Raw genomic sequence first — 26,229 nt, 5'->3', positions numbered from 1 at the left:
TGCAACATCTATGTTCACTTTCACATTGACATGTTAATAGTAATAATGAAATATTTTAAATGTTGGGATTTTTTTTTTGTGTACAAGTTTTGGGGAATTATTAATTTTCTGTATATTTTTTTTTTCTTCCTCTTTTTTTTTATAACAACTTCTGTTGGGAACCTATATCTTTCAAGGCCCCTCCTCCCTGTCTGATTTTTATCTCAGCAATGCTATACTTCACCTGTCAAGAACCATGCTACACTTAAATCATCTTCCCCCGAGGACAGAAACAAGATTATTTCAGCAAGAAATACAATTAAATCTAGAGATATGAATTACTCAGCTTTGCTGTCTTAAGTCACTGCTTCAGGGTTTGAACCTTGTATGTAAGAAGTTACATCTCACAATTTCCATAGGGACCAGGTTACTAAGCTATTCCACATTGTAAATATTAATCTTTCAGCTCACCTGTTTTTTAAACTGTTGGCATTCCTCGGGTGTAAGTGTGTCTGCTTTGGCAATAAGTGGAATGATATTCACTTTTTCATGCAGGCGCTTCATAAACTCTATATCCAAAGGCTTAAGTCTGAAAGACAGCATTAATGAATATAAATTGCAAGGCTTCAAATTAGAACATACAAATTACTTAAGATTTGTCTTGACAGCTATTCTTAAAGCACTGATTTATAAGTGACAGATGCTTGAATTTCAAAAGACTACATATAATTGCAATAGGAAATCCCATACCACTGTGCAATGTTAGAGAAGCAAGTTGTAAGTTAATGTTACTAGCAGACAAGAGATTTCTGCTAGATGAAATTACACTACTTTAAGCACGTGATAAAAACCCTCCTACTAAGGTTGCAAAGCTCACGAGTGGGGTTTTTTTTTTTGGTTTTTTTTTTTATTATTAGTGTTGTTGCAGACAGTTAAGAACTGCCTATGGACAATCAAAGCAGAAGCATCTCATCTCCTAAGTACTGTGTTTAACAACAGAGTGTTGTCAAAGCTGATGACAGTACCTCAAACTAAACATCCACCATACGGTTGTATAAAAAACACCAGTGCAGGTCAAAATGTTCAACATTTCCTGCTTGCTAAAGCAAAGCCACAGGTTTCAATGTATTAATGCCTTAGAATTATAGCAAGTTTAGTCAGGCTTAAAGGATTCACTTAAAGGATTTAACAAGATTATTTCTCATATTAAAGAAATTAGGATTAGCAACAGATTCAATTGGTATTCAAATTTAGCTTCTCCTCCAAATCACATACACACATACATCAATGAATAAAGAAAAAGCCAAAGAACTCATATTTAGTTTCCCTTCAATATTTTCTACTTGCTACTGAATTTTTCAGCTTCTCAGCATGCTTCTTTTCAACAGCTAACAGTAATGGATGTTGAGTTTAAAAGCACTGGCGTGACTATCCATTCACCCAAATATGCTTTCCTTCTCCTCAACTCAAACAACTACCAAAGTCAACACCATGCCAATAGGCAGCAGTCAAAGCAGAATAGTTCCAACTTCAGCACTTGAGACTCAGACATGAAGACTTCACATGAAGATCCTAGAAGTGCAGGAAGAGGCCGCAATTCATCACCCTTCTACCAGCCTCTTCTTTCTCTCCTCCTGTCCCATACCACCTAACTTGCTAGTTCAGCTGTTTGTGTGGATACCAGCTACCAACAGTGAAACACGTTAAATGGAAGGACCAAAAGAATACAGAAGTTGCAGCAAGGCTGCTTTTTTACAAAGGTATTGTCATTAGGAGAAACAAAAGCAAGTTCACCTAGAAATGCTTTAATTCACTGTAAATAGACACATGCACTAAGGGTGACAGATGTTTTGTTTGATGAGTTGCACAGGTTGCTGTCTTCACAGGAAGCACAGTGAAAGACTACACCGCCACAAAAACCAGGTAGGAAGTGAGTAATGTCCTTTCAGAGAAGAGAGCATTATAAAAGAGGAAATTAATGCTAACGGAAGCACTGATTCTCCCTGTGCTCCATTAATTTCCTCAATTACAGAACAACTCCAATCATTTACCTCAAAAACTGAAAGAGACAATGCAAACCTAACTCAACTTTGAACTTTTTCCTAAGAACAACATGCAATATTATTGTAGGGAATATTTTACCAGCTTCTAAACTCACAGTCAAAACCAGAACTTGATTTCTTTGAATTTTTCCTTGCAAGCAATTTGTACCAATGATGCATAATATTCAATTATCTCCATTTAAAATTGGAATGTACATGGAGTAAAATTGACATAACAAATAAATACATTGGCGAAAAAGTGTTTAAGGTAAGCCTACACAAGAAAAACAGCCTTTGTTCACTGCCAAAGAAATATTTTTTAGAATATCTTCTTTCACTTCATTTGTAAAGCTTTACTACTTTTGATCTGTGCAACAGAATACTTTACTTTTCTCCTCCTCCTTATTTTGAAGGTACTACTTTAAGAGTCTCTGACGACATTAATCAGTTGTAATACGTGATAAAGTGCTAAGCAACCAAACTCAAAGCCTGCATCTGATATATCCTGAAAATGCAGTTCTCTCTTTCTACCACTAGATAGAAGTCTGATCAAGTTAAAAAACAAGAAGAGGTGGAACACTGCATAACAACTGAAAAAATAATCTAAAATGCCAATACTGGAATTGTCACTGGACAGAGGATTATTCTCCAGGTGCATGCTTAAAAGAATGCCAGAAAATATCCACCTTCAATTTACCATTAGCGTCAGTTGGAAGGAGGGAAGAAAAGAGGGAAAGAAAAACTCTGTTGCTTAAAATGTGACCCAACATTTGCAGTTGAAATGTATTTTCTACATATTGTATGTAGCAAGCGTATGAACAGAACACAGAATTAAGAAGTAGCATTAGCACTTTTGAACACTTCTGTATTTTTAATTGCTTCAATACTATTTTTTCTTGTTATGCAACTGATGTGCAAACACATTTTCTGGTGTTTTATCTTACTAACTGCAAAGCTTGCTGGTGTTCAGCAAGCCAAAGTAAGCTCACCCTTGCAGTTAGGCATGGTCTGCAGGCCATTTAGGAAAAGTAAAAATGTCAAATTTGAGTGTTTATCAGAGACGAAGACAGAGATAGAAAGTTTAACATATGCTAATACTAACCCGTGTCCTGAAGGAGCAATGAAGTATAAACAGCACTGAACTCTATTATCTGGCATCTGACGTCTGTTCACTCGAGATTCTGCATTCAGGTAGTCCTCAAATTTACTGTCAATGTAGTCGATAACAGGCTGCCAACTACAGAGGTGACATGAATGAAAGTTACATCATTTAGGTAAAAATTACGACTTTGCTAAGAATTAGTTGCCTTTTTGTGTTTGTTTTTAATGAAAGAAGTCAACACAGCATGTTTTACTAAAACAGCTTCTAAACATACAATTGAGTTACAGGCCCAAAGACTGAATATAGGAGTTCATTGGAAAACCCTTAGAAACACAGTTACCTTCATCAAAATAGCATTAAATAGAACACTTAAAAAGAGTAATCATAGGAAGTGCTTTGATGGTCAAATCTCACGGGAGCATATAAATAGGTTTGGTATACTGGAAGTGCTGATAAAGAGCTAAATGTTCTGTCCACTTTAAAGGCATTGAGAGACAAGACGATAGCGTTTCCATCAAGTTATAATGGTAATGAAAACTACAGCAGTCAAAGCTTCCAGTTAATGGCAAAGTACAGGCAAGTTTAAATACATCAGTTTTTTAACTGAAGATCTAGGCATACACTTAAGCGCACAAAGTGTTTAATCACACATATAGGAGAAAAAAAAGACAATCCCGTATTACTGCAGGAGAACAAAGAATGTCTTCTTACCAATTACTATTATCCACGGCATCTCCAAATCCTGGTGTGTCAACTATTGTAAGTAGTAACTGAACACCACCTTCTTTGATTAAAACTTTTGACTGCTCAACCTGTAAAAAGAATCAGATTAAATGCTTCGCAATAGAGTCACCAGTTTTAAACAACAGGGAAAGCACTCAATGGGTAGGAAACCCAACAAAAAGCTGCCAATCTTTCTGCCTCAGAGTAACTTGCTTTGCCTTAAAATCCCCATTTCTTTGGTAATCATTGATTCGTACATCAAAACAGATCACGATTGAAATTTTAGAAGTCCATAATAAAAGAATCCATTTAAGTGTATTAGATACCCTAATGTTTTATCTCCTTTAAAAAGCTGATGTCAGCATAAAGATATTCTGAGATATCCAGACATTCTCATAAACCAGACATCACCCTCAACGAAACTACTAGCTTCAGTTATTTTAAAGGAAATAGTCTTTCAGAGCTAAGTCCCGCCACCTGCCCCAACCACCTTCAATGCTATGTTTCTAGTTCAGTTCATGCCTTTAAGAGCATGCTCTTTTGCGTTCAGCTAGCATAATGCTGGGGAAAGAGTCCAAGAACGTGACTGTTTCCTGTTATAAAGGCAGCAAGACTGGAAGAGAACACAATCCAACTGCAATCTGCCGCGCCACAACTCACATGATCATCCTGCATTGGTTTTCTGGTAGCTCAGGTCACTGATGGATATCTGACTCAACAAGACAACCACCACAGCACATGATCTGACGCAAGATCTGGGTGTGGGAATGACTACTAAAGTTGTGACCACCCATACGCAGCATAGCTCTGTGAGTTTGCAGGAAGCTGGTCAGAAAAGTCCAGGCTGAAAAGCAAATAGACTGCCAAGCCCATTTTTTCCATTTCTTTCTCCCCCCCCCCCCAGTGATGTAGTAATATCTCAATAATTATTGAGAATGCCAGTATGAGGTGTATCTACCCAATGAAATAGCTTCTGGCGAAAAAATGTGCTATAATCACTGCCATACCTGTCAGTCCGAACCACAACAGTAAGAAATAATAAATTCATAGTAGTATTTTGGCTCTTTTGAACTGCTCACATATTTAATCATGCTTTTCCTGATATTATTGGTAATTCGATAGAAATTGCCTTGATGCTATTTTCTAGAAATAGATGTAAGTAAATCAACCATTCCATTTATTGCTCTTAATAATAATCGACTGCACATGTTTGCACACATTTATGCCACAACATTGCTTAATACTGCTTAAGCCTCTTGATCATCAAATACAGAAATAAAGTTCAGTTAGATGTAACTACCTGCAAGAACAGTAATGAGCTGACAAGAGTAGGAACTTGGATGGAAAGTCCTTTCTGGGCAGCCTCTTAGACTGCTCAAGATTCGATAGATCCTTCCAATGATACTTAAGAGCTTGAACAAAGCTATTTGTGCAGGTGAAACTGGCTGGTTCATGCACGCACCTAAAAATTGTTGCGAGCACTTTGCAATCATTGGCTATATGATGCAACTTAAAGCTGTAAGACAAATGATCACTGCAGAAAGTCAAACCAAATACCTCTTGCATAAGTAAGACACTCATAATTAAGAAGAGAATATGCAGAACCACAGAAAACAACAAGAAGAAGCTGCAGCTCCATATTTAACCTCTAAATATGTAGAAAGCCATTTCCCCCCCCCTTACTTGTGTGCCCCCGGTGGCGCAGTGGTATAAAGTGCTGCTTGCGGCACCGAAGGGCCCGGGTTCGAATCCCCCCTGTGGAGCAGGGGGTAGAAGTGCCGCTTCGCTACACAGAGGGCTCGAAACCTGGGAGTTGGACTCGATGATCTCTAAGGTCCCTTCCAACTCGCACGATACTATGATACTATGATGATACTTATCAGTAGGTCTCCTATCCAAGCCAGATCAATCCATTTTGCTGGTAGGTCTGACCAAAGGAATTCAGCAACACCCTGGCTGTCTGCAGCATGCAGTCACCATGAGCAGATTCCTCACCCAACACAAAGGCAAAAAAAAAAAACAACCAACAAAAACATCAGTAAAGCATCTTCATAAAATAATTCTCAGCACTGGAATTATCTGGATTATGAGTTACTGGAGCACCTGGGTTGGAGTGAACTTCAAGGCCACCCATGCTCTCCTTGAGTACGCCTAACACAAAGTTAGGAAAGTGTAAAACAAAGCTAAAAACAAACAAAAGACCAACAAAAAAAGCAATCCAGTCACACTGAAACCCACCCACAGTCAGCCTAGACATCACCAAGCCATCCTTCCACTAACTGCACAACTTCTATCCTTCCAAAAGCGTCCAGTACAAAGCACGGAGAACCTGTGAATTCATGCAACACTCTAAAATGTGAAGTTTTAATTGTGGTGAGTAAATTCTTTTTCTTCCCCTTCGAGAGCTCCATAGAGAAATTTTCTAGTACACAACTGATGCCAGAACTCAAGGCAGTAATCCCCAGGCACACAGTCAACTCAGCCAAGAGTTTACTATTCACAGGCTTTAGCATGCAGGAGATTAACTTCTGATTCCTTGAATTCTTTTTACTATCTTGCATACAGTAACCACAGAACGTTCCTACAACCAAACTCCCTGCAAGTATAAGCAGACCATTGCATTTTCTAAATACTACAGATGATAACATTAAGAACTGTACTCTTGCCAAGCACTACAAGGTATCAACTTTATTCTTCAGAACAAAAATTCCCAGTAAGAGTCATTAAATTCTTAAGCTCTCACAGTGGAATGCTTTTACAGGAAAAGCAATTAATAACGAATAATCTTGAATGCGTGTTTATAACCAAGAAAAAGGAAGGTCAGGAGTTCTGTAGAAATGCCACACCAAACATTTCTCCCTGAGTGCAGCTGAATTTCTGAAGTCACCTTCTGACAAATGCCCTGCCTTTGTAACTGAATCTCTGCCGACAATGCTAACATCTTACTTGGTGGTAAGGATTCAAGTTCCTACTTTTCATCAATTCCTGTAAACCTTACTGCAATAGCAAGGCATTTCCAAAAACCTGCTGAATAAGAAACTTAGTCAATCTCATTGTTTGTGAACATGCTGTGGACAGTCAGACCTTACCCAGCACACACTTTAAGTGGTAAGAGACAGCTGGGAAGGGACAGTAGGTAAAAAAAAAAGCCTGCCCTACAGCCTCTGGGAAGTTGTATTTCTTTTGTAAGCTAAATGGATGTGCCCATAGATGGTCAAAGGCAAAGAAAGCAGCAACATCTGGAAGAGATCCAAAAAATCCCTGTAAACCAGTGTCATTCACAGTTAAGCATCCGACTGTATCCTATCATCTGGTTTTACAAGTATTCCCAAGGGATTCATGGAAAACATTAGTTCAAGCCTTGGAATTTAAAGCTTTTAATAAAAACCCTACTCCAAACAGCCATTTTCCCATGCACTCTGGTTAACTGGGTCATGCTGGTCTATCCTGCAGTGCTACACAGAATTCTGCGACACTGAGCACGTTACAGCTTGGCTATTTTAATGGATTAAACAGGACTTTGCACCCATCTGACATCAAGTCATTTACTATTATCTGATGGCTTTTATTGTGTGCTTTCCACGAGAGGAACATAGAGGATGTGTCTCATGAAACAATGCAAAGCCACTATTGTTAGGGGACATGCTTGAACAGTACAATTAGCATCTACTTATGTGAGACTACTACATGTTTCCTGATCAGTGACTCTCACCGTATCACAGCAGGGAATTATCACCACTGAAAGTTTAGGCTGCTCTCATGTTATGTCTTACCTTTAACCCACAAACCTCAGCATTCTGATATTCAGCTTAAAAGTGCTTACACTAGCCAAGAGCACAAACTCCATAGACCCAAATACCAGATTTTGTTACTAACTCTGATTTCTTATTTGCTTGAAATCACATACAAATCAGCCAGAGTTGCCAGCACACACAGTTTCCAAAACTGTAGCGGGAAAACTTTAATCTCGCTTAGAAATTGAAATAAGAGACTTCTGTCTTTGAAGAACACAACAGTTCAGGATGATTAGATCATCTAATTTTGCTATTTAGCACATGAAAACACTTAACTGAGACTCCAGAAACTCTGAACAGTTTTTATTTAGTTTTTCTTACGCTCCACCACCAGTCAGGTTAGCTTCAGCTACCAATGTCAAATCATCAATAATAAAGTCACACCAAGCTTTTCCTCCAATAAGAAACTCATCCTTCAATGTAGTTATCCAGCATTCACTGAGCTTCATTATAGCTCATTAGTAAGTTTATTTTATTAGAGCTAAACTATTGGCACACCTTTTCCATATCACTTAACAGTTCTTTAAGCCAAGTTCAATCATCTTTTCTTAGTGTTTTAATGCTCCTAATAACAAGCTGACCAGCCCATGGCCTACTTTGGCACTGACTGTGATTTTATGAAATCCTTTGATAGATGTGGTCAAAGCTTAGAGAAATATACTGTCCACCTCCAAATGCAAAGCTATCCTCCAAATAAAAATAAATAGATAAACAATATTCTGTAACAAACACATTTTATATTAGTACTCGAGACTCTGAAGTTGATCTAACTGGCAAACAATTTCATTTAACTTTCTGAAGTTATGAGCACAAGCAAGTTTTCATTCATTATCAGCCAGTGTTCTGAAGCAGGATTTAGAAAGTTCAAAAATCTGACACCCAAAACTCCAGAAAAAAAATCCCATCCCCACTAATATTTACTAAGGTTGGTGGATCGTAGCACTGGAATACTGCTATCCAGTTCCACCGAGCATTCAATTTCAGAATTTCTGTTTAGTGTTCCAAGTACCTACTAGCTCAACACAAGGCCTTCTAATCCCCTCCTGACAGCTCTGTCAGCGCACAATCACTTTGGACACAGCTGAGGTGATCCAAGTGTCACACTCTGCAGTTGGAGGAGCTGTGAGGGACAACAGCAGCAGTCATGAGCTGTAACCTGGTACTCAGCAGAGGCGTGTATGAAATTGGAATTATCATAAGCTGTCTTCACCAAAATCTTAAACAACTGTCTGACAGCCATCAAGAGAAATGAGTGGAGCTAGTCTGTTTTTATTCCTTTGCTCAACTGTGGAGGCAGAAAATAGCTGACTGAAGAGCAATTATTTCCTAAACTACTCACGACACCAAGAAGGCATTTAGTTATTTCTTGGTATTACGTTGTTTTCTTTTTGAATAGTGTTTTTTATAATACGAACAGCGTGCTGCTCTTATCGAGAAGAAAATACAGTTAATAGCAGCAAAATATTACAGAAATCAAATGGATCAAGTTCTGCTTTTCAGTGTGACTAAGCATTTCAGTTGTAACACACACTTGAAGGAACATACTCCTTGCCTAAAGAGTCTAGGGCTTAAAGTCAGCCAGGTTCACCCTAATCCAGAGTAACAACTTCTAACTGGTAGAAAATATACCACGAAGGACGCAGGTTGCAGAATATTGCTGGTTAGTTTTACACAAAAGATGCAGTAAGTGGAAGGACCTAAAAATACAGTTTCTGAAGGCCTGCTTGCATGAGATTTTTACTGCATATTTAAGCATTTCTGCATATATACTCAACATTTTAACTGATAGTAAAACTTCCCAACAGGAAGTCCCAACAGGACTGGATCCATATGATATTCCTAAAGCACAGGCAGCACAGAAATACTTCAGGGTTCCCACACTTCAAAAGGCTACAAATTTCATGGCCTGAAAGTTTTGCATAGTTGCAGTATGCTGGGCTACACATTGAGTATAGTGGTTCACACCATGGTTGCACTTATTTAAAACATATGTACTTATCTGACAACTGGATCACCTTACGTTACTAAATTGCCAGTTAATTTACTCAAGCTGCAGTCATCCCCCCAGACATACCTGTACAGTCTTTTTAATTCTGTGTGAAGGACCTGGATACTCCGGGGAATATAATTCTGTTAAGAATAATGAGTTGATTAATGTTGATTTTCCCAGTCCAGATTCACCTAGAAGAAAACAGAACAGTTTAGTAAAATGTAGTATCAGAGATGGTATAAACACTTACATGGATATTTCAGATGCTCTTAAAATATAATACCTGAAAGTATTCACTTATATCTGAGGGTCTGAGAAGCTATAATCTTCCACATATGTATATATACACACACACACACACACACACTTACATATATATATTTTTAACAGCAAATCAAACTGTCACTGTTAAGAGTCTATAAATGTTCATTTTTCAGATCACATTTTCAGTAATACTAAATGCATTCAGAACTTCTGCATAGCTCCAATTAAAATACACAAAAGCCATACTGCCCAGACTAAAGTTTATTAACAAGTTACCCTCCTGGTACTAGTTTGTGTCATGATATCAAAGTGGATGTGTTTGTCTCCTTCATGTTGATATTATTTGAAGATTTTACTATAAGACAGGGAGGGGGAAGGAAAAAAAGAACAGATTATTTTGCTTTCATTACTGAAGTCACGAGAGAAGTTTTAAAACTACATGGTTTGCATGGCAATTTTGTTAGTGGTGTTGCGGCATACAAGGGGAATGGAGTTTATTTGTGGTAGGATTTTTTTTTGCTATATTGTTCACGAACAACGGTAAGCCAGCCTTCCTAAAGAATCTGGAGACAGTATTGCCACGACTGTCCAAATGAATACATTTACAAATCACACCATAAAAATTATCCCCATTTACAGCCCAAAGAGACAGGAGTAAGAATTCCGGATTGACTCCTTTCATTACAGTACTCAGAAATACAAGTATTTTGTTTAGCTTTGTATCATAAAGGAGTTCCTTCAACATGAGAATGCATGCCACCATGAAAATAAGCAAAAAGGTATATGTGATTCATTATGCCCATCTTGAAAACCTTCCCTGTGCAGTGGTGTTAATGTTAACTGAAACAGATACAGTGACACAGAGATTTGCTCGAGGCAATGCATTCAGACACAAACTAAAAACTAGCCTGCTATGCCCTATCCACCATCCAAAACACTGATGGTTTTAAAGACTAAATTTCAAGCTTCAAAACTTGTCTCAGTAAGTGTCCTAGGTTAACATAAGTAATCAAGAGCTACTAAACAGAGAGCACCTATGAGCTTCAGCAGACAAGCCTGAGTTTCTGCTGCAATTGCTAGCTGGATTTCATCCATCAGCTAGTTTATACACATCAGCCAGCTCCATTACAAGCGTGGAGCTCCAAGTCTCCGTGGTACTGAACAGAGCAATCTGATTAGCTGTACTGTAAATGGATTAGCAGCTGCTGAAACACTGCAAGTGGAGCTCCTGCAGTCTGGCTCTGCTATGAGCAGTGATCCTCCTGCCCAGCCCACCCTGCCTGAGAACTGAGCTGGCATGCAGAGTCCTATCGTGTGGGGAGCACAGGTTGTGATGGCCAAGGAACAAGGAGATACCTCAAGTTATAACCTCAAAGCAGAACTGCTGGAAGCACAAACCCCAGAACAACAGCAATCCAGAAGCTAGGAGGGACGAGTCTGCTGACAAGCATTTCATTACTATCATTGCACATTTTGTCTTCTTCTACAATCAGATCTCTTACATATTTCACTGTATAGCAAATACATTGCTGAGATGTGTCTGGTTGCAAGAGACACACATACACTGATGCTCTTCACTTGCTCAATCTTAAGGGCAGGGCCAGCTGCGGTTCCAAGGCTCCCTACTAAGCCTGCCGTGGATAGAAGCTCCCACAGAGGCAGCTTGCCAAAACACCCGATGCTGCAGCCAGTCTGAAGCTCCAGATTCCTCCCACTGCTCAGCTCAGGACACATGCATCACTCCAGGTAAGCTGGAGAGTTATTTATCCACCTTACTGAACCCCGTTTTGCGATTTATAATTCATATTCTTTTGCTGATCACTCCTCCTTCTTAGTTGACCATCATCTCCCAAAGGACTCTCTGCTGCATCGCTGAAGAAGCACATATGGGCTGCAGAAAAACATTTGCATAGCCAGTTCAACTTATACATATAAAAAAATTGTCCTTTCTTTCCTCTCAGGCTTGCTAAAAGTAGAAGTGGAAAACACAGCACAAACACCCTTCTCCAATATTACACTGCTTGTCGTAATACCACTGAAATTCAAACATATGGAAATGACATTTTTAGCTTTGAAAAGATTTGATGAAGAGCCAAGCAGCTCACCCAAGATGGCTGCTGCAGCTGCAGTGCTCCTCACAGTCTGCTTTCTGACCTACTGCAGCATCAGGAGCTGACGGTTTCAGGGTTTCTTTCCCTCCTAACAACACCAAGGATAGGAAGGTAGTTCTGAGCTGAAGTCAGCCAAAAGACAACACACCGACATTCATGCACCAACCTGCACTCAATGGTGCCCAGCCATCTGAAAGCACGTATTGATGGTAACTTTAATCAACCAGTGCAGACTGCAATAGTACAAACTGCTTAACCACTACATCACCTTACAGTTAATGCTTATGATGGTGCTGTCCAGTAGGAGATTCTCTGCAGACTGGAAAGGACGCAGAATTAGAGAAGCCAAATATGATCAAGCAATTCTAGCCAGCCTCACACATTTAACTATTTTGAGCTTAGCAAGAAATATGTTAAACAAAAACCTTTGTTTGCTTTTCCCCAAACAGAGGCTTATTCAATGAAAATTAAGCTGAAGGGTCTCCCAGCAAAAGTTCCAACTCTTCTCATGTCTGTGAATTTCCAAATAGTCTGTACAAACATTGGAGCTCTTCCTCACATTTTAAGTTGTATGTATTCAGTGCCTATTTTTTTTTTTCTAGTTCAAATTCTATCCATCAGCTCTTGTTCCAGCTTCAAAGGAACTTCGGAACTTGGGTCAATTGAGTTAAATCCAGTTGGCAGCCGGTCATGAGCAGTGTCCCCCATGGCTCAGTACTGGGGCCACTTCTAACATCTTTATTAATGATCTTGATGAGGGGATTGAGTGCACCCTCAGTAAGTTTGCAGATGACAGCAAGGTGGGAGGGTGTGTTGAATCTGCCTGAGGGGAGAAGGGCACTACAGAGGGACCTGAATAGACTGGATCGATGGGCCATGGTTAACTGTATGATTTTCAGTAGGGTCAAGTGTCAGGTCCTGCCTTTTGGTCACAACAACCCCAAGCAACCCTACAGGCTTGGAGAAGAGTGGCTGAAAAGCTGCCTGATGGAAAGGGACCCTGGTGTGCTGATGGCCAGTTGGCTGAATATGAGCCAGCAGTGTGCCCAGGTGGCCAAGAAGGCCAATGGCATCCTGGCCTGTATCAGGAATGGCATGGTGAGCAGGACTAGGGAAGTAATCCTGCCCCTGCACTCAGCATGGATGAGGCCTCAACTCAAGTACTTCAGTTTTGGGCACCTCTCTACAGAAAGGATATTGAGGTGCTGGAGTAGATCCAAAGAAAGGTAACAAGGCTTGTGAAGGGCTTGGAGAATATGCCCTATGAAGACAGACTGAGAGTACTGGGGCTGTTTATGCTTGGGAAAAGGAAGCTGAGGGGAGACCTTATTGCTCTCTTCCAATATCAGAAAGGTGCTTACAATGAGAGTGATGCTGGTTTCTTCTCACTGATGACAAGATGGGGGGAAATGGCCTCAATTTGCACTAGGGTAAGTTTAGGTTGGATACCAGGAAAAACTTCTTCACATAAATCATTATTATCACTGGAATAGGCTCCCCAGGGAGATGGTGGACTCACCACCCCTGGATGTGTTTAAAAACCTGTTTGGACATGGTGCTCAGGGCATGATTTAGTGGAGGGTTATTAGGATAGTATGGCTGGGTCATGGTTGGACTCAATTTTTAAAGTCTTTTCCAACCTGAGCAATTCTATGATTAGGCTGCAAGCCTCTCCTCCCAACGATAATAGAAATGAATTGTTTTCCTTACGTCTTAAAGACACTGCTATTTTTTCACCATTCATTGTTGTGGCACGTTGAGAATGTGGCCTATTTCCAACCTCCTCCATCCTTATTTAATCAAGTACAAGGGAAACAGACAAGCAGTCCAATCCAGTTTCCAGCTTTGTATGTGATTCCTGTTACATTCATAATTCCAGCTGGAGAGTGCTATCTTCCCATTATGTACTCCATTTCCTGATATTGCACCACATATAATCTTCAGGTCATCATATCACCCTGAAAAATCCAGGCTCAGTCTTCCATTGCCATCTCCTTGTACTTTTAGCAATCTTTTTCTAAAATCCAACCCTCAAACTCACAAGCATGACCTACATGTTTAGATTTATGAGCGTGCATTAAACATGATCCAGATAACCAACCAATGCTGAAGATTCCCAGCGTGCTCTCTGCAGGCTCTATTTGCTTATTCTACTCCCTCATTGAACGAGGAAAATTACTCTTGCAGATTCGACCAGAAGTTTGCTACTCTTCGCTATCAATTAGCAGTTACCATCACTGCAGCAGTATTTCATGCTCATGCCCTATGACATTCAATTACACCACTGGGAATGTGACTACATACACTATCTGTGCCCAGGAATTTCAAGTTGCTTTCCCAGGCTTCAAGTAGAATCCATAAGTCTGCAGTTAAATTGCCCTGAGAAGCAGGATCCACATACTGTTTCAGCCACTGTATCTATTTAGAACAGCAATACCTGCAGATTCAAAATCACAAACAGTGGTGGGTGAGAGAAGGCATACTCATCTGAGGGTGCCTCAGACCTTAGCAGAGACAAGCCAACAGCACTGTACATCCCAGACAAAACCAGTTCTCTACTGCACATTTTTTCCAAAGCTCCCACTGCACTTGTAGATGACTGTGTTTAAGACCAATCAGTACATCAGTCAAATATGTGCTGCAGAAGCTTTACTCCAATACATTTCCTCTCAGACACAGGGGTAAAGATTTTTAGCCTCAGACAGATATTTAAAAGGGATGAAGTTGAACAGAATAAGTGCTGTACTTCCCGACGAAATAGCCACACAGAATATTTACATCAAAGCACATTTTATTCTTAGCAGGTATGTTAGGCTTTCAATGGAATCTCTTCCATTATATAATTTCTAATTCAGTTTCTGCCTAAAATATAGTCCCAGCAGTTTGATGTTGCTGATTCAAAGGAGGAAAAAGCTTGTCAGAAGACAAAAATAACACATTGCCTTTCATCCTTGTACAACTCATAGTATATGTGCATGACAGCACCGGCAGCTTTATGCAAACGGCCCATGTCTTTGATGCTGCTGTACCACAGTTTTCAGTTTTTGTACAAAAGTGAAGTTATGTGAATAATCAAAGTTGATGAATAACCAAAGAGCAGAATAACAAGCAACATTGAAATCAAGCGAGAAAGCGTACAGAGCTTGTTATGATGGAATAGGCTTCTCACAAAGGGGGAACGATGCTCCGCCACATGTCATTATAGATGACCACAAAAACGGAGGCTACAAGATGCTTTTAATTTTAAGTCTAATTTTAGAAGTTTTCATAAAGGCTGGTTCCTGCCTTCACAGCACTCTGCAAGACACAAAGGCAATGTTTTAATGCTCATATGAGACCATCCAAATGAACCCAATGGAAGCTGGGGTGGGCACACCACCACACTCTACAGCCTCTCCCATCTATCTACAGTACCGTGTAGGACACTGTCATGTGGAATGTTGCAGACAGTTCAACTTTGTGTTTTGTAGGCGTTCACAATGGGAATAAAGCCAACGCTCCGCCATTTCGTAATTTATGCTCCAAATTCAAGTTATGGAAGTAACATCTGTTAGAGCCACAGAGCTGATCCCAGCAAAACATTGCTGGGAAGTCTGCTGATGATAAATTTGCTTTTGCCTATCAGCAACTGCGTCAACAACAACAAGAACTTGACATTCAGTATACAAGGAGATGATTTCATCAACTTTCTTAGAGCATAACTTAAATTTTAAGTGCAATAACTGAGGACAGTCTCTTGGCAAACTGTTCTGGCCACAGATCCCATCTAAATAATACAGAAAAGCCAATAAAAGCAGAGGACGGAAGTACTTCAGAAGAATACTGCAACAGACTTAAGATAGCTTTTCTCAAGTAATATAAATTCTTCTAGCTTTCTGCAACTTCACTGATTAAAATGGCTGTGAAACACTAGATTTATCTGATCAGATTTTACCTCTGTCAAAACAAATGGCCCCCTACTCCCAACCACTGCTTGTGCTGCAATTCATCCTGCAGCATGGTGAAGCAAGACACGATTACCAGTACTGACATGATTTCCAGTACCTGAAGAGGGCCTACAGAAAAGCTGGTGAGGGACTTTTTTTACAAGGGCATGTATACAGCACCAGGGGACGTCATTTTAAACTGGAAAAGAGTAGATTTAGACTAGATGGTAGGAAGAAATTATTTACTGTGAGGATGATCAGACACTGGAAAAGGTTGCCCAGTAAGACTGTGAATGCCCCATCCACCCTGGAAGCATTCAAGACGAGGCTGGATGGGGGCTATGAGCCAACCTGGTCTATTGGGAGGCACCCCTGCCTACAGCAAGGGGGCTGGAACTAGGTGACCTTAAGGTCCCTTACAACCCAAACCACTCTATGATTCTATGATCCAGCTAACCAGGGCATAAATAGCTTGTGGGAACGAAAAGGAGGGAAAGCAAACATGAGCTGCAAGGTAGCTTCTGAAGTAAGATATGTTACTTCATTAATCATGAGGCAAATATGTCAACTTTTCAGCATTAAACAGTTTTAATCTACTAAAAATCAAAGAAATGAGATGACTGATTTCTGTTCAGTAAAAGCTCTTGCACATGACTACAGATGGTAAAACAGCCCACACCTTTGGTCCATCCAAATCTAGCACCAGTAACAGCTGAAGTGTGACAGCCTAGAATTCAGCATCTAGGCTCTATGCACCTCCATGTACTCAGCTAATGCAGCAGCTCAGACTTGCCAAAGCTCACTTTCCATTTGTTTTCTGTGCTAGTTAGAAGAAAACCCTACGGCTGATAAAGATGTATTCACACTGCAATGCAGTTTAGAAGACGCAACAAGGAGTTGTCAAAACTGACCTACATGGAAAATCTGAATTCACAATCACTCTGTGAAGTAGCTGGGTTGAGGGATTTGACTGAAAATGACAAACTGCACAGCTCCAAGACAACAATCTTTTGTTGTTAAATCCCGCAACCAGCACGTACCTTGAGTTTTCACCTATCTTAATGAAAGCAAAATGAAATGTCTTCACAAGAGAAGGAAAAAAACATCTGGGAGCAAAGTTAGAAAAGGAAAGGAACAAAGACATTAGTGAAAGATGCTAGAGGAAGATGCTCTGTAAGACTAAAAGTGCACACCTTAAAATACCACTGTGATATCTGAAAGAACTATGCAGGTAGAGAAAGCTGCAAAGCTGGACATACTCTGAAGAGAGACAAAGTGATGAATATAATTCACTGAATTTCCCAATTATATGAATTTTCGTTAAAAATAGAAAAGGGGAAAAGCACTAGGAACACAATTTTTATCTATACATTATTAATACATTACTATGCATTCCTATCGACAACTAACTATACAGCATTTTCAGTACATACTGTAACTTCTAAAATAGCTTTAGCCTTTGAGTCAGCAGATGTCAATCAATATCACAGATTAATTAGTCACAGAAAGGTCCATCATTACTTGGGCAGAAAAACCCTCACACAGCTACCTACATGATGAGGAAGGATAAAAAGATACCACAGTACAGACAGAGGATCAGCATCTTAGCAGCATCTTGCTTTCTACTTAAAATCAGCATGTTCAGGCAAAAGGAAAGAAAGGTAAAGCCTATTAAGTAGGACCTTAATCAAAAGCAAACAAAACATTCTGATAGAACTAAAGCAACAGTAACATAGAAAATTTGAGGACAAAAAATGGATTTTATTTAAACAGACATTAATGAGTCTTGTGCATAATTATAAGAAGAACACCCAGACTGACTTATTCAACACTGCACTAGCTCTTCCCTTTCAAATTACACAAAAGTATAACAAAAACTACTGGAAATAAGAGCTGAGCACTTTCAAAACAACCAAGGTGAAAAATTCTACCAATAAAGCAATCCATAAAATACGTCAGAGGACTAAACACATTTCTAGTGCTACTCAAAATTCCTCTTACCACCTTATACCTCATCTCTCAATGCCTTCTATTCTTGATGTCTGTGTAAGCACTCGCTTTTGCAGGCAGCACAAAGGGAACTATGTTTGGACAAGGCACTTAATGACTGGCACGAGTGGCAGGAAAAAGATGGACAGCTTGTTTACTTAGTTCCACAAATGTACCCCAATAACATTGTTCTGGGGTTATAAATAATGGAAAATAGAGTAATGGCCTCTGCAAGGGAGGGAATTCTACATCTACTTTTCAATATTGGCTTAGTGTTAATGAAACAATGAGCAGAAGAGATGCAGAGATATATTGTCTTTGGGGTATGCTGCTACCCCTTTCAAACAGTCTTGGCAAAACACACATATTTGATACCTCATTTACTTGACATGGTTCTATGTCCTGTTTCCATGAGATAGGTTCCCCCTGTATTTCATAAGAATGGGTACTTTTCCTTCCAGGAAGAAATAGGTAAGTTGAGATAGGCTAGAATCAGCTTGCACTGTCTAAACAATACCTTTTTTAATGTCAAGAAGAATTTGTGTTGCTATTGCTTCCAAATTGTTACCACAGCTATTTAGTTCTTTAATAATTACTCAGAGGAAAACTGAGCTGCTTTTGTAGCTAAAAACAGGAGTTTACATTTAGGAAGAAGAAAGGAGAATGGATATGTCTGTTGATAAGGTGATACCCTAAGACCTGCCTAAGTGTGTTCACTCTTAGTGAGCTCCCCCTGTCTTCTGGAGGCTGAATGTGAAAGAGGACTTCTGGAGCACCTGAGAACTAGGGAGAACACAGCCCAGAGCCAGCGATGCAGAATCAGGCAGTCACAGGCTTGGTCACAGCAGCAGACCAACAGCCTACATTTGCATTTTAACACATCAGAAAGTTCCCCATTCAATTAAAAAATAAAAAAGATCACCTGTAAATACACATAAGTGACATTTCCATAACTGACATGCTTTGTTTGAATCATATCCTAAACACAACACTGATAGAAAACCAAGATTACACACGTGCTACTTATGTGCTACACTTGTTCTTATGTTAAACAATGAGTAATTTATAAAGCACGTTAAGTTTTGTTTGACTTACAGAGAAGACTTGCCTTCATCGTACGCTGACTGGATGGATCAATGGCACCAACAAGGCAAGTACATATGTACTCACTTGTTAACAAAAATTAATCTGATGCATGACTGCAGCTAAGCATTGCTAGAGGTTGTACCTCACACCTGAGCTCCCAAAAGTTATGGATTTCACAAAAAACCCAAGCTCTGAATTACCTGTTCCTTGTGTTGACGTGAGATTTCCTTTTGTCACGCAGACCACCCTTCCTTGCTGCTCCCAGAGAAGTGTCCAGCTGGATTCATAAGCTGATCCCACCTGGACAAAGCATCACTAGCTGCTTCAGCAGCAGAACAGACTTAAGGCTGGCCAAAATCTGAACTAAAGTCTGAAGAAACAGTTGCTTTTGTTGGATGACAGTTTTTCCTAATTAAAACCAGCATGGCACTTTATAAATACCAGTGAGGCCTGAATGCCTCTTCAAGTACTCAGAATGATGGATAATTACTTCTGTAGTCTTACTTACGCAAGAGACACTTCCCCCCCATGCCAATTGGATGGGAACATTCAAGCATCTTTGAAAGACTGTCTGTTATATTAAGAAACGGCATGAAAAAGGAATCCCAGCCTCTGAACAAAAGCAGAATCAGTTTTAAAAAGCTCTGGAAAGAAACTAGTTCAGAAGAGGCTGAACACACATGGAACCAAAGTTTAATTTTTCCCCCTTCACTTTGTTCTGTTTTTCATTACACAAGAAAACTCTTCAAGGTTTTGCAATGGAAAGCACTTGTCTCATTTTCCTAACAGTCAGAGTAACCCAGTTTGGAAAACAGAAAACCTGACAAATGAACAGCATTGAAATGCAAATTTGAGAGTTTATGAAGATGTGCAATTACTGAAAGGCTATCAAAATGAAGAAACAAATCTTGAAATAAAATGTCCAGTGTCGACTCTTGTACCACATTAAAAAGTGGCTTTCTGTACAGTGTTTTATTCATCAACTTCTGTGAAGCTAAACACTCTTGCCATGTTTTGATGGGAGATCTCGCAAAGGAACCATGGATCTTGGAAATGGCAGATCTTATTTTCCAGTGGTAACTTTATGTTGACTGCATTACTACCAACTTTAAAACGATGGAAGGAGAAAAAGACAGTTCGCGACATCCAACTGGTTGGTGGAAAAAGAACTGTGTCAAAGAAATCCTTTGGCATCAATAATAAAAGTTAAAAAATAAAAAGGCAACTAGATGAGTTAAACAACTTCAAAAACAGAGTTAAGCACTAGAATGAGCTCCCCATGGAGGTGTTGAGTCACCATCCTGGATGTGTTTAAAAACCGTTTGGATGTGGTGCTCAGGGACATGATTTAGCATCAGGTTGTTAAGAGTTAGGGTAGCATGGTTAGGTTGGGGTTGGATTTGACCATCTTTAAGGTCTTTTCCAACCTGAGTAATCCTATGATTCCATGACAAGGGCTGCCCAGGAATTCACATCAGTTCTACTATATGTGAAAAGATGCAATTCTAGATTCTTCCTATCCGTTTCTAAATACTTAGGCTAGAAGTGCTCATTGGTTAGAACCCTGTCCTTGTAAAATGGGAGAAAATAATCCCTTTACAAATTCAGCAGAGACATTTAGTGATGGAAATCACTACTACAACAAACAAGGCACTTTTTGTACTTGATTATACGTACAGCTATCAGCAACTCCATTCTCAAAAGCTCTCTGAACAGAACATCCCAGTGCTAAAGCCACGCAGAACAGCCATTCTGTAAGCAAGGACAGAGCTCAGACTGGCTGTCACACAGGAGAAAGCAGCACAGGCCACTCCAGCACCCAGAAGTCAAATAGTGCTACAGACAATAAAGAAATCAATCAGAAAACTGTGGAAAATGGTTTCAGGCAAGATTCAGACTTCAGCAGAAATGTCTGTACTGAACTCTAATATAAAATAGACAAATAAGCCCTTTGCAGTCCCAAGAAAATTGCTTACAAAACTAAGCTCACCACGGACAACCACAACAAGCTTCTTTACATTATGCATTATAGTTTTGTTTGTTTCTAGTTTGTTCTAAATTCATTTGCACTGTAAAATGAAGAGATCAAGGTTGTCACCATCGCCCTCCAAAACATCATGTTTCTTTCCTTGCACAAATTTAAGAAAACCAACCACCGATGTATTCTAACAATGAATTATAGGGGTAACTTGCTCCAGAGATAACCAAGGTCTTAAAGTGTCTAACTAGACTTGCTCTAACTGAACATAACTTGCTACTTTTAGTACCCACGTTATGTTTCACAACACCTTCCACCACAACCTCAGACAGCAACACAGTACTGCAACTCCTACCGCAATGCTATACTCCTTTTTTTGACTAGATAAGCAATTCTAGAAATTAAAAATAAAAATAAAAAAATCTTTACTAGCTAGCTTCCTAATTACTGCAAGAAGAGTCTCTTCTTGACTACAGCTCCCTCCAAAAGAGATGCAGGCTCCTGCTTCTCCTCACATCCAATGGCTACTCTCCTCTTGACATCTAAGCACAAGCTGGAGACAGAAAGCCAGACTGTCCTATGTAAGTTCTATAGCGAGTGTCTGTATACTGACATGACATATTTAATCTCTTTGCTCCTTCCTTGAAACTCTTCAAGAGGTCCCAGTGTTATGCAGGGAGAGGGGTAGAAGAAAAGGATCTGATAACTGCCAGCATGAGCACGCAGCCTTCCACCCACAAGTATGGGCAACAAATTCCCTGATTTCAGACAAATGTATGGGGAAAACAGGGCTGCTATCTTACACAGACATCTGAAACCTCAAGTTGTACTACAAAAAGTACTGATTTTAAAACTTGTATGCAGAATACTCTTCCAGTCTCAAGGGGCTCTTTTGCATGATCACTGCCAGCCTTACTTACCTAAATGATTTTTCCTAGATCAACAACCCAACAACACAAGCAGGCTTTTATGCTTCATTTCCAGAAGGAAACAGGCTTCCTTTCTGCTCTTCTCCTCACAACTTTAGGGTTTTTCTTTTCACACCCAGGGGCAGGAGTGAGTTAAAAACAAAACACTTCTATTCAACTAAATGAGCAGAACACCCCTAGTGGCCTTTTCCTTACATTTCATATAGCTCTGTATTAATTCTTTTGGATGCCAGATTCCTTACAGGGGTCTTTTGGTTTGCTCTCTCTCCTGTGGAGTGTTGAAGCACTGTTTCACCTACAGCAGAGCAGTGCTGTCCAGTGCCCCCAGAATAAAGCAACTTTCATTGAGTGAGGTGCGACTTTCTCCCAAAGCAGAGTGGTGGTTTGCCAACCAAGGCTGCCAGATTTAGAGTCAAAGCTGAAAAATATCTATTAATATTGGGGCCTGGGAGGTGGAATGTAGTTATTTAGAACAACCAATTGACTATCAAATTGACTGGAAATTAGTTCTTTTAACTCTCTACGCAGGAAATCTGCCCAAGAAAGCAAACCTGAAATAGCCAATGTAAACCTCTGATTTTTGCAACCACAATCCTACTCCCCAGTCTCAGATCTCACAACCTACTGAACATGTTTTATGTACACCTGGCTGGACAGCAATAAGCCACAGAATACTCTGCCTCTGGATTGTAAGGAAGGAGACTTAACACAGTTTCTGTCCTCACCATTTTGAAAAGAAAAAGTGTCTCACTACAGGTCTAGCAAATAGATCATTTCACCTGGGTTGTTTTGCACCTGATCTCTTAAGGCTTCAAAAGAAATCAACGCATTTAAGAATATTCTTGCATATGACTTTAACCTAAGTCTAAAAACAACCAAGAATTGCCTCAAACTACAAACAAGTGCAATTCCAAAGCTGCCCTCATCTTATTCATTTACTTGCCTCTTTCCAAAAGCACTACTCAAACCCAAGAACAGAAGAAATACTATTTTAGAGCTCTGGCGCATTTAACCAAGAAGGATCAACATTAAACAACTACCACGTTCCACATATCCTCCAACAAAACGCCAAGAAAAACATGTATGTAACATGACAGAAGGCTCTATTAATCCACACTATTCAGAACATACACAAACAGTGCTTAGTTTTGATTTCTGACCAATGACTGGCTAATGATTAGCAGGCTTAGAACAGAGATATTAAGAAATCTGCTTTGAAGAGAAGTTGGAATAGTTTCAACAACACTTGAGCAGTTATCAACACAGTCACAGTTACTGTGCACAAGCTCAAATGCAGCCAGCAAGATACATAAAGTCAGCAGAACACCTTTTGAAAATAGCATTACACAACAAGATCAATACCAATCAGAAAGGTCAAATTTTATTGCACTTCAGCAAGGCTTGAACCTTGCTAGGACCATTTTTCCCCCTAGCATTCAATGTATTCTTTGCTGATTTGCGCACAACTTCTATATCCAGGTTTTGCTGATGAAAAAATGCAAATGTTGTATGTCTAAAATAAAGGCCTCTGAAACTATTCTAGAATGAAATTAAATGCCTCAGAAGAGCTGGAGAATGCAAAGCACGTGTTAATAGCTTCAATGCATCCTTTGTATTTTTTCAGCAATACCGCACTCTATAAAACCAGAAGGCTCTGGTGTTTTGGGTGCAGCTAACCTTATTTAGGAAAAGAAGATATGGATTTACATGGAGACTTCAGGTCAAAATGTTGTCCTAAACACCTTCTTTTGAGCCAGAAAACCAATCTGGCTACTCAAAAAAGCCTTAAGGAGAAAAAAAACAAACAGCCCTTTAGAAAGAAATAGCCAGCATATCCATGGCATGATGCAGACTATAAAAAAAATAGACCACTATATATGTGCAAAAGTCCTAAAAGTTGGAAATATAAGTTCCCATTATCCAACAGTTACACACTGACACATCTATGATGCTGACTACAGAAAGGACAAGCCCAAAACAAGTTTAATCCTTCAAGAGGAAACAACTGATTTGTTCAGTGTGTAAAACTTCCCTCACTAGCAAAGACTGCAGTCACCTCCAAAGAAGATCTCAAAGTGGTGCCATCCAGCAAGATGTGGAGGACTGAAACCCTGCAGGTCCATTCTGTTTTAAAAACATTTTTAATCCATGAGAACTCAACAATAATTTTTGCAAACCAAAATCTACTGCAACTCAAAACTAAGCAGCAATGAATTTCTGTTTGCCTTATACTTTCAGCCTCTCAGTACCTTCCCACCTGGAAATAGCAAGTCCTTACTTTCTCCCAGAATAGCTTCAAGAGCCGTAGCTTGTGCTTGCTTCTAGAAGCAGACAAATCTGAAGGTACACATATGTTCTGACACGTGCAGTACTGTGTTATAAAACGTGGAAGGAACTGAAGATGTTTTTGAATACCAAGTAATAAAAAACCTTCTGGAAATGCTCCAAAGTACATCAACAACAAGCTTCACTCAAACCTCAGAAACAAGATCTCTGGACATGAAAGGATGCTGCATGTACTTAGCAGTGGTGCTATGTAACAGCTCAAGCAGAGCATATAGTGATGCACAAGATAGGGTCTTTAACCTTTATTCTCAGCTGCACAAACATCATCTGCACACATTTTAACTGAAAAGTTATACAGGATCATTTACAGAAAGGGATTTTTTTTAGTTACAGCATTATTTTCTTAGCTGGGCAATAAAGACAGCCAAAATGTAGCAATGTACCCAAACCTACGGTGAACTGGGCTATAAAGACACTTCATGTAAAAAGTCAAAAAGAAAATTTTAGGTAGCAAACTGTGACCGTGGGTCCAGACAAGCAGCAGCTGTTTATTTCTCTGTTCATTAAAAAGATAAATAAATCAGCAACAACCAGTGACGTTTCTTGAGGTAGTCAGGTCCCATCACACAGACCGTGCTTAGAATAATGGTATGAGCTCCATGAATCTCTCACACATCACAGAACAGGAACCTTAAGGAAGGAAAATTCACAGGAGAAGAAATATATAGCAAGCACTGACAACCTAAATTTGGCACATACACCCACTTCCCTTAAAGATGCCACAATCTACATAATTTTTAACTATGTCAAAGTGAGTTGTCTTCTCTGCAGAGAAGACAGAGCCTCTCAAACTGTTAGCCAGTAATGACCAGCCTCAGATTTGATCTTATGCATGCTGGTAGCCATTGCTGTTAGAAAAATAAACACACCTGAAGGAAACAAGCAGCTTATAAGAACATGACATGTATTCTAGAAAGTACAGCCTCTCTTCTAACATCCCAGCACAGGTCTATTCCTCAGCTGCCGCAGACATAGCAAGCAGATCTCTGATTAAAGAGACACTCTATGAAAAGCAACAACAGCAAAAAGAAGCAACAATAACTACAAAAGCTCACTACTATCATGAACTGGGTAACAAATCTGGAAGTTTTCACAGCCAGGTCTGTGGATGAAAAAAATGCTAATTAAGCCTTTAACCACTTAACCTGGGGAAGAGGGGGACTTGAAAAGGGCTGATTCCACAGAGCACCTGTAAAAAAAATAGCACAACAGCAACTATGAAATGTGAACAAGCTATGAAATACCTCCTGAAGCAGGGCAAAATGCAGACTGCATCTATTCATAACCTAAAGGGTAGGCCCTGAGCACTTATTTCCCCATTCAGCAAGTTGAAGATGACCTATCCTTAGGAAGATATATCCAAACTAACCCCTTAAAAACACGCAAGCAAGGAAAGAACACAACACGACATAAAAATCATTACATTTATTAAAATGATTCATATCAACAAAAGTCTAAGAGCTTTGCAGACTCATTCACATCAGAACTACCATTAGATTGCATCTTTTGTTATCAGCTGAAGAACAAACACTGCCGCTGTTCCTTATTTTTTTAAGTAGAACCTCAATCAGCCCAAGTACATGCAAAATTCATAAAGCAATGACTGAGTCAGTTTTATTTCATTCAGTTATTTAAATGCTTGCCACCTGACATCTATCAACCAAAGCAGATAAATGAAGTCAAATAAAAAATGTGAAAAAAAAAATACCATCTTCAATTCAAACCACAGCATACATAAAAGATAAAAGCCACGTCCTTTTATTTGCTGAACAAACTGGAAAAGCTGTGATAATTTGAGCCAATATGCTGCAATTTAAGGGATACTGAAGACTAAAACCTAAACTGATTATCCAGTCAGAATTCATTTGTTCAGTCAGTAGAGAAACCTCATCATTAAACAGTATAAAAACATTACGCATTAGGGAAAAAGATCCAAATGCACAAAACAAGAACTATGCGTTGACAAAGAC

General features: G+C 39.5%; 1 protein-coding gene across 2 annotated transcripts in view; it reads right to left on the bottom strand.

Annotated features, from left to right (window-relative positions):
• The window catches only part of SEPTIN7 (septin 7), a 52,343-nt gene that overhangs the window by 15,810 nt on the left and 10,304 nt on the right, over positions 1-26,229 (bottom strand). For both annotated transcript variants that reach the window (XM_072327848.1, XM_072327849.1), the window contains exons 2-5: positions 9,715-9,821; positions 3,835-3,935; positions 3,124-3,258; positions 451-568 (exon numbers count right to left, since the gene is read on the bottom strand). In XM_072327848.1, the coding sequence (XP_072183949.1) occupies positions 451-568; positions 3,124-3,258; positions 3,835-3,935; positions 9,715-9,821 (461 nt within the window). The remainder of the gene's footprint in view (positions 1-450; positions 569-3,123; positions 3,259-3,834; positions 3,936-9,714; positions 9,822-26,229) is intronic.

Source organism: Excalfactoria chinensis, chromosome 2, assembly GCF_039878825.1.
Source record: "Excalfactoria chinensis isolate bCotChi1 chromosome 2, bCotChi1.hap2, whole genome shotgun sequence".
Lineage (NCBI taxonomy): Eukaryota > Metazoa > Chordata > Aves > Galliformes > Phasianidae > Excalfactoria > Excalfactoria chinensis.
The sequence above is the reverse complement of the archived record's forward strand: the minus strand, read 5'-3'. Positions and strand labels throughout refer to the sequence as shown.